The sequence below is a fragment of the Siphateles boraxobius genome, unplaced genomic scaffold (assembly GCF_051911475.1).
Source record: "Siphateles boraxobius isolate OS27281-9 unplaced genomic scaffold, OSU_SipBor_1 65, whole genome shotgun sequence".
Classification (NCBI taxonomy): domain Eukaryota; kingdom Metazoa; phylum Chordata; class Actinopteri; order Cypriniformes; family Leuciscidae; genus Siphateles; species Siphateles boraxobius.
The window spans coordinates 8784664-8793375 of record NW_027509192.1 but is presented as its reverse complement, the minus strand read 5'-3'; the positions used below and the strand labels follow the sequence as shown (position 1 = coordinate 8793375).

General features: G+C 35.7%; 3 protein-coding genes across 4 annotated transcripts; 1 reads left to right on the top strand and 2 right to left on the bottom strand.

Annotated features, from left to right (window-relative positions):
• The first annotated feature begins 2265 nt into the window (after positions 1–2265).
• Positions 2266–7182, top strand: LOC143720808 (uncharacterized). 2 transcript variants are annotated; one of them, XM_077210653.1, is made up of 3 exons: positions 2266–2398; positions 2949–3001; positions 6085–7182. In XM_077210653.1, exon 3 carries the CDS (start codon positions 6090–6092, stop codon positions 7089–7091), a length of 1002 nt encoding a protein of 333 aa, XP_077066768.1. In that variant the 5' UTR covers positions 2266–2398; positions 2949–3001; positions 6085–6089; the 3' UTR covers positions 7092–7182. The 2 variants fall into 2 exon arrangements, with proteins under 2 accessions (XP_077066768.1, XP_077066767.1); XM_077210652.1 differs by lacking the exon at positions 2266–2398 and adding an exon at positions 2603–2689.
• On the bottom strand, positions 7176–7570 carry LOC143720811 (phosphatidylinositol N-acetylglucosaminyltransferase subunit Y). Its single transcript, XM_077210655.1, has one exon. It carries the CDS (start codon positions 7568–7570, stop codon positions 7355–7357), a length of 216 nt encoding a protein of 71 aa, XP_077066770.1. The 3' UTR covers positions 7176–7354.
• On the bottom strand, positions 7176–8481 carry pyurf (PIGY upstream open reading frame). The gene is made up of 2 exons (XM_077210654.1): positions 8159–8481; positions 7176–7734 (listed from the first exon to the last, which is right to left on the bottom strand). The coding sequence occupies exons 1-2, from the start codon at positions 8356–8358 to the stop codon at positions 7602–7604; spliced, it is 333 nt and encodes a 110-aa protein (XP_077066769.1). The 5' UTR covers positions 8359–8481; the 3' UTR covers positions 7176–7601.
• Positions 8482–8712: the final 231 nt, after the last annotated feature.

The window sequence follows — 8712 nt, the reverse complement described above, 5'->3', positions numbered from 1 at the left end:
GACAGACAGACAGACAGTTAGATAGATAGATAGATAGATAGATAGATAGATAGATAGATAGATAGATAGATAGATACATAGATTTCAGAAAATAATAATTTAAGAAAAGACTGTTATTGTAAAATAACACTTCTGAAACACTATAGCCTATATATCCATGTATGTGTACATATATATTTTTCAAAATTATTCGGTTGTATTTGTGTTATCATTTTAATTTGTGTGTGAGTATAGGTTATTATATATATATATATATATATATATATATATATATATATATATATATATATATATATTACATGAGAAATTTGCGTTTTATATATATATATATATATATATAAAACGCAAATTATAATAATTGCACTCACCAATAAAAGACCAATAAAAAGATTTCCTCTGAGACTACGCAAAAAAAGAACACATTCTATAAATGTATTTGCAACTATATGTCATAGCAGCTACTCCATGTTTTCTCCATCAGAACGCTCCAGTCACAGGTGTCCAAAGAGGCACCCGGAGAGCCTACTTTTATGGCCACAGATGACAGATTAGGTAACTATGAGCGAAGTTTTCTAAATGTAGCCCATGGCTATGTCATGACACAGAGAGTGCTTTTGAGCACATAAGCAGGTCTGACCCGGATATCTTACCTCGTGGTGTGGTCAGGGTTTCTCCTCAATCTATATGCCTACAGCTTCATGACTTCAGAAAAAATGGGGTATGACGACAGGGAGCAGGCAGTCTGATGACACACGAGGCAATAAGCATCTCCTGAGTCTGTAAATTAGAGAGTACAGGGCAGATCATCACCCAATATCTGTGTTTTAATGCAATAACCAATAAAGTGCATGTAAGCTGAATCCAATACTGCTTATTCTGGAGATGCCCACTGCATCTCATGCATTGCACCTGTCGGTGAGAGTACTGTTTCATCCTCTGCCATTCTGTAAAACAAACTTCACAGGTGGCAAGCAATTAAAGTTGTTTACATACCATATTTGCAAGATTTATGGCTGACAAGGCCCGCGTGTTGGAGATGGTTGACCCGGTCCTGGTCTTTTGCGGGACTGATATGGGCCGAAGTGGGCATGGCCTGTTTAGATGACATCCATCAAACAAATAGACCTTTGACCTTTGCATGGGATCCCTAGCACAGTAATAACAATCCTAAGCAGTATTTAGACCTGTAGTTGTCATTACCTCATGCTTTATCAATGTAGATCATGTAATCGGCAGTGTGTGTTACCACTACAAATGATTATTCAGGAGAATTCAGAGGGAGAATATCAAGTCACCTAAGGACACCCAATGCAATCATGCCACAGGTGTAAAAGCCATGTAGGTCCTCGAGACACAGTGAATTGAATCTATATTAGGTGCCACCATGTGGCTATTTTTGGTTTTTCTCAAGGTTTATTAAGTGGCAAAATGTTTATTACATGGGCTGACTTGAAAACAAATCTCGACTAAAATGAATGGCATCTGACACTAGGGGAAATATTCAAGTCATAAAAGGGTGTATTTGCATGAAATACTAGTTTAAGGTCTTATGTTATTTTATAAAATGTAATTAGGGCCCGAGCACCAATGGTGTGAAGACCCTATTGGAATTGCTCTGTTTTTGTGTAATATGTTTTTATAGTGATTTAACAGTATTCTGATGTAGCACATTAAAAAAATCAAATGCAACAATGTTTTCTTTCCATAGAACAAATTTTAAAATATTTAAAAGACTAGTGTAAGAGCAGAGCAGAACAGAAAATAATAGAACACAGAATAAAACAGAATAGAATAGAAAAGAAAATAATAGAATAGAGACAGGGCTAGCGTGTATTTCTGTATTTGCTATGAAACAGTATACACAGAATGTATCAGACTACAATGTATTATAACCAATGAAAATAAAACCATACTACTCTAAGAATGTGCAGTATGCAATGCAATACTCAGAACAAATTATAAATAGATCATATAAAAATCACAATAAATAAATACATTAAAAAAAGAGAAAATGTATTTTAAACGATTCTGGGAAGAACTGAATCCAAATTTAGGCCTATGTAGTTTCTTATGTGAATAAACCTTGAACTTTGTGACATTTTCTAACGAAGTGACGCTAACTGAATCAAGCTTACGTGCCTAAAGACATCAGTAGCACATTTAATGCACGTTCACATGCGATATTGCCATTGGACCGTAAAAAGACTGGCAGTAAACATCATTTTAGCTGCTGTTTGATGACGCCATAGACCACTGAAGCCATTTCTTACAAGAAAAGCTACAAAAAGCGCCCTTTATGTGAGAAAGGGATTTCTCCAGCAGTGAAAATAGTTGCCTGACAAGCCGAGTGACGCACAGAGAAGTGCTGCTTATTCATGAATGGACTGAAGATATAAAGGTTACGTAGCTCTTCGTCTCACAGCAACGGTGTGATTTATGAAATGGCACATTTTCAGGACACACAACTGTGAACAGTTTTTTTATATGTCTTTCTTCTTCAGTGTCTTCAAGTCGTTTTTACAAAATAATTTTGTTTAATAATAATTTTGTTAAGTTATTTAAATTTATTTAATAAAATTGCAGTTGATAGATACTGTCGATGCTTACTGAGCATGCGCAGTGGCGCACTGCACTGAAGCAGTAATTGGCGGAAAAATATAAGAGCGTATTTTGTTAATTGACAAAACAGGTAAGTACATGACATTTTTCCTGTTGATTTTGTGCCAAAACAAAAAAGTACATTACATACGTTTTGAATTTACTGCAATGTAAAATATTTAGTCGCTAAGGAGGAGCAGTTGAAAAGTTGCTTCCTGTAACAATGTTGCCGAAAATCTGTGGAAAATGACGTCGCTTTACATTGTAGAAGTCAATTTCAGCTACAGTGTTTCTCATGTTTTACAAATGTTTCACAAATGTAAACACAATAATGCCCTTGTACTTTTAAGGTCCATCTCTCTGAGAGAAAAGGTGACCAGCTGAATCCTCAGAAGCCTGTCAGGTAAGAGATATACACGATGTGGCTCATAGGCGCTAGTTGATAAAATTTGATTCCATACATTTGAATTAAATGCATATTATCACATTTATACTATTAACAATTATACTAGAACTTGGTAGAGCATTCATGTTTTTACATCAGGTTACATGGTGGTTTTATAACACTTTACAATCCGTTAATGTTGGTTATTGCATTAACTAACATGAACCAACAATGAAAAATACATTGGTTACAGCATGTACTAATCTGTTAACGTCAGTTGAAAATACAACTGTTCAATTTTCATATTAGCTCAGATCCATTAACTAATATTAACAGATACATCTTTAACAATGTATTGGTAAATGCAGAGGGGTGAATACTACCTGAAAACCATACTTGAGTAAAAAACAGATATCTTACAGCAAAAATTCAAATACTACTTGAGTAAAAGTAAGGATTAAGCCAGGATTAGTTTAGCTTTTAAAAAACAATCCTTAGAAAAAAAAAACATTACTGGTGTGCATCTTGAGACAAAACAATGGCACTGACATATTTTAAGAGATATCAGTGCAAGTTGCTTTCAGTTAAAACAGCTCAAACATGTATTTTAGTCTGGGACTATCAGAAGTTAATGTTTCTGACTTTAACAGTACTTAAGAATTTTACTCATACTGAATGTAGGCTCAAAGATGCACTGCGATATTGCAATAAATCAAGGTCGACACAACAGCTTCTTAAAGGGATTGTTCACACAAAAAATAAAAATGTTTTCATTATTTACTCACTCTCAGGTTGTTCCAAACATGTATGAATTTCTTTCTTTTTTGAACACAAAGGAAGATATTTTAAAGAATGTTAGTAATCGAACAGTTGACGAAAGCCATTGACTACCCATAGTAGGAAAAAAATACTATGGAAGTCAATGGTGAACATCAACTGTCTGGTTACCAACATTCTTCAAAATATCTTCTTTTGTGTTCAACAGAAGAAAGAAACACATATAGGTTTGGAACAAATGTCTACAGAAACTCAAGTCTCAGTCTAGTTCAAGTGCTCAAAAAGGGCATAAGTAAACCAATATTCTTACAAAAGATCTCTTCTATATAATGGATAAATAAAATAATGTTGAGTAAAATTTACTAGTCAAAGCCTACTTGCACTGGACGTGCTGGTTTCAGCCTCATCACCAGCTGCAGCCATGTCCTCATCTCCAATGAAACATCTGTGATTCACATACCTGCTAATGCACTCATATTCATGTAAAGTACTTGCCTTGTTGACGAGTTTGGGTGAGTAAGCGCAAAACGCATATGACGATGTCAGTTCTTTTGCAGCAGAAATAAACTGCTACAGAAAACGTAATGTGGAATGCAAAATGTAACTACTCATCACAAATGTTTTGGAATAAAGAGTGCATATACTTATTCAAAAATGTAGTCAAGTAGAGAGTAAAAGTGGCTAATATCTTTGATACTCAGTAAAACTACAAAGTAGCCAAAAAAGATACTTAAGTACAGTAACAAATTACATTTACTCAAATACTTTAAACTACTGAGTAAATGCTGAAATTAACATTAACTAAGATTAATAAATGCTTTATTAGTATTTTTCATTTGTAAGTTCATGTTAACTAATGCAGTTAATTAATAGTGACAAATGGAACCTCATTGTTAAGTGTTAGCAGTTTATTGCACCAGGCATATTGAGCATGTATGTATATAGAGATAGATATGTATTATGTAATTACATAATTATATTTATACAGTTGCATATACATTCACATCTGTACATAGGGATTCTTTGAAGCCTCTAATGGGACATAGAGGTGGAAAAACGTTCCATCTGTTTTGCCTTCTCTCGCAAAACCTGTTGTGAGCTTGGACAAACACTTCCTGAAAACACCAATGACACCAATTTCCAAACATAGTAACGTAGACAAACAAGCTAGAACCCATTTTTCCTCAAAACAAACTTTATAATATAAATTGATGATCTCTATGAGCAGGCGGCTGAGAGACAAATCTGAAGGGACCGTCTGCAAAGTGTAAAACCCATAAAACGTTACTACAAAAATAGTCATTAACTTCACTGTTACACACTGTAGTGTCACCAAATTCAGTTTACATATCAATGGTCTCCTACTGGCATTACTACTACACTTAGTTTGATAAAATGTGCTTTTGCACATTCTATATTATAAAAAATATTCAATAACTTCACTGTAACACCAAATTCAATTTACACATCACTGCTCTCCTGCTGGGTATACAACAGTTTTGGCAAGTAATAGCACATAAAAAATAAGTAGGCCTATTCTTTACACAAATTATGTTGGTACGCAGCTAACAAACTTGTTACAACCATAGCTTTTGCATGGTAATTTGCTTACTGAATTTGATGGTAGTATGGAAGTTATTTCATATTTTTTCTAATAACAGTGAAGTTATTGATTTTTCATAATAAATAATCATAAAACTTTTTTATCAAACTAAGTGTTGTACTATAACCATCAGGAGAGCAGTGATGTGTGAACTGAATTTGGTGAAAGTTATTGCATATTTTTCATAATATAAAATGAGCAAAAGGGTTTTGCACTTTGCAGACGGCCCCTTATTCGGATTTGTCTCTCAGCCGCCTGCTCATAGAGATCAATTTATATTATAAAGCTTGTTTTGAGGAAAATTGGGTTGTAGCTTGTCATCTACGTTACTATGATTGGAAATAGGTGTCATTTGTGTTTTAACAACGTTTAGCTCACGAGTTATTGATCAGGGAAGTTTGAATCTGTGAATATATTGCCAACTTTACTGAACTCCTTGAGCCAAGCACTGACCGCATTTCTTTATATTTGAGTCCAAGTCCAAACACTATGAAACCCTCCATTGTTAACGTATTATTTGTTAACATTGTATCATTTGTACCAATGTTAACGTACGGAGCTGTCCGAAACACTGCCAGCGGGACATTAAACAGAAAGTATTTGTCCGAGCTCACAACAGATTTGGTGAGAGAACTAAATCTAAATCTAATTCTGATGCATTGCATCTTTCTAAATTTTGGTCAAATAACCTGTTGTTTATTGCTACTCTCTGATTTTGTAGAGGAAATGGCTTCGTTCCCAACAAAGAGGATTTTTCCCATTGTTGAAAATGCTTTTAAAGCATCCAAGAAGCATAAAAACAAGAAAATGAAGAAAGAAAAAAAGGATAAGAGCAAAACCAAGTGTGTGCCCAGCTTCTTGTTGCATGATGGCTGCTGTGAGACAGATTCTACTCAAAAGCAAGAGACTAAGAAAAGAAAAAAGGCAAGGAAGAAAAACAAACGTGAGGAAGACTTCCAGAAACCTAAAATCAAAAAACAGCCCAACAAACCCGAAGATACGCACCAAATTGAGCCTATTATCTTCATCTCCCCTGATCAGGAGACAAAACAACAACATTCAACTGAGAACGATTGTCATAGAAGAGTGAAAGAGATCGGGAAGATTAAAAAGAGAGTCATCTTCAACTTGCCAACGGAGAAAAACCAACCTGCAAGGAAAAATTACAATGAACTTGGAAAGAAGCAGTTTGTGGGCGAAAGCAGCTTGGAATCCAGTACAGCTGAAGAAATGAACAGCCAAGATCTGTTTATCACACAGAAATCATTCTTGGATCCATACGTGGAGATCTCCAGCAGCTCAAGCTGCAATGAAGCCACTATTGTGAAGAGTTCATGTGGGTCAACAGCTGAAGCGAGCACTCAAACCGAGAACTTCTTTACCTTCCCAGCGCTCTCCAGCTCTCTCAGGTTCCAGCAGCAGCAGAACACGTCCATGTGTTCGGAGGAACCGGTGGACCTGAGGTTGCCGAACAGAACGAGACAAATGCACAGGCCAAAACATCCCGCTGTAGAGTCTGCAAATCCACCCAAGCTGAAGATGTCAGACACGTCGAGTGAAGATGGCGATGCAGGATCCAAGAGCAAAGGTGATCTACTCCAGCTGAAAGTCGTTCAGACTCGCTTGAACGAGTCTTTCTTTTTTAAGGTGAAGGGGGAAGATTCACCAAAGCCCATGTGCCCTTTGATGAAGTTCACGGAGAGTGTTGAGAAAAGAGGGAAGAAGTGAAATCGTACCAAGCTAAAATGTTACAGATCCGTGATGGGGGGGAAAAAGTAGAGTTCTGTGCACATTCAAACTAAGACACAAAGCTTTGGTATTTGCGGTTTTATTCTGTATTTTTACATTGTTCGCTTTGATGTTAACATCCAGTTAAATGTTCCTGTATATGAATCTTCGATGTCTATTGTTTACAAGCAAACATTGTTCACAAAAATGCAAAACATTAAAATAGGTCTCATGTTGTGTGGGGAAAAAAAGGAAACTACAGTCTAATTGTGTCTAAATAATTTGATTCCCATCCACTTCCAAAGATGAAAGAAAACATAAACAGGAATAGTTACAGGCAGCAGCAGGCTGTAGAAACACACACTGCTTGCACTCGTGCAGCCTTGTGGGAAATTTTCATCCACTGTCGCGGAGTAAAACAGTCCAGTCAAGGATATCAGCGGCACAAGAACAGTTACAGTAGACAGGGAGAAAAACATTGTGGCAGAAAACTAATATTTGCTTTAAAACTCAAGATTCAGTGGGTTTTTCAGTCGTATGGATCATTCGCGCATCCTGTGGGATCATGTTAGGAATACCATCAATGATAGGATATGCGATGCCAAGATCTTCGTTTATTAATTCATTGCTCCTTTCGTCATACCTTGAAAAAAAGAAAGAAAGAAAAACAACACGAAAATACATGTATTAGTATTACAGATAATGATAATATGAACATCCCTTTTGCAAATATACCACGTTAAACAAAGTTAATGACAAAAAACAGTTAAATAAATAGTTAATACAGCATACTTAATTATGGAATCGCCATATAAAGGAGGATGCTTTCATATATATTAGTTTATAATTCTGTACCACTTTTGTCTCTTTTTTGGAAGCTAATTGAAATGCTAATAAATAATTTTTGAAATTATAAAAGATAAATATTTAATTCTAAGCATCCTACTTTTTAACAAAACAGTCAACAGGCGCAAGGAAAATTAACCACCAGTGGTTACATAACATCAGCACTGCTAATAACTAGCATTACATAATGTAATAATATTATGCATGATAATAAATCATACCTCAAGGGTTTTTTGGACAGTGGACACACAAGAAACTCGAGGAGGGACACGTCAAACGACTGACTCTCACTGCCCTTCACTCCATCACTCCGACTCCTCTGTTGTCCTCGGGACTTCACTGGACGCAAGAGTGTGTGGACGCTCACAGATCTCTGCACGCTAAAAACTCCAGTGGCAAGTGTCCTTAATGCATGAGACATATCCTAAGAGAGATATATGCCTGGAAAACTCAAAACTAAACTTGTTTCACCCGTTTGACAGATGTCAACAGTGAACCGGAAGCGCTACACTTGGCGCGTCTGTATATGTGTCCCCTGTTCTTTTGCATTCGTGAGAGGTTCCGATGACAAAATGTTGCCCAGATTAGTTTAGTTCAAAAATGTCATACATGCAAGATAATAATCGTATATGTGGTTTCATCTGCACTGCACGGGACAAAGAACATCCTTTATTTATTATAATAAATGGATATTATATGGATATTAGTAGTAATAATAATGATACAGTTGGCATTGAGCCATTAATTTAGATTTAGAACAGACATAATTAACAGT

What these genes read in the sequence shown, in the direction of transcription:
- LOC143720811 (XM_077210655.1), bottom strand. Translation starts at nt 7,570, where the DNA reads ATGTTTTTCTCCCTGTCTACTGTAACTGTTCTTGTGCCGCTGATATCC.
- LOC143720808 (XM_077210653.1), top strand. Translation starts at nt 6,090, where the DNA reads ATGGCTTCGTTCCCAACAAAGAGGATTTTTCCCATTGTTGAAAATGCT.
- pyurf (XM_077210654.1), bottom strand. Translation starts at nt 8,358, where the DNA reads ATGTCTCATGCATTAAGGACACTTGCCACTGGAGTTTTTAGCGTGCAG. An exon ending in CTGTCCAAAAAACCCTTGAG is followed by an intron (nt 7,735 to 8,158) that starts GTATGATTTATT and finishes CTTTTTTTCAAG; the next exon opens with GTATGACGAAAGGAGCAATG.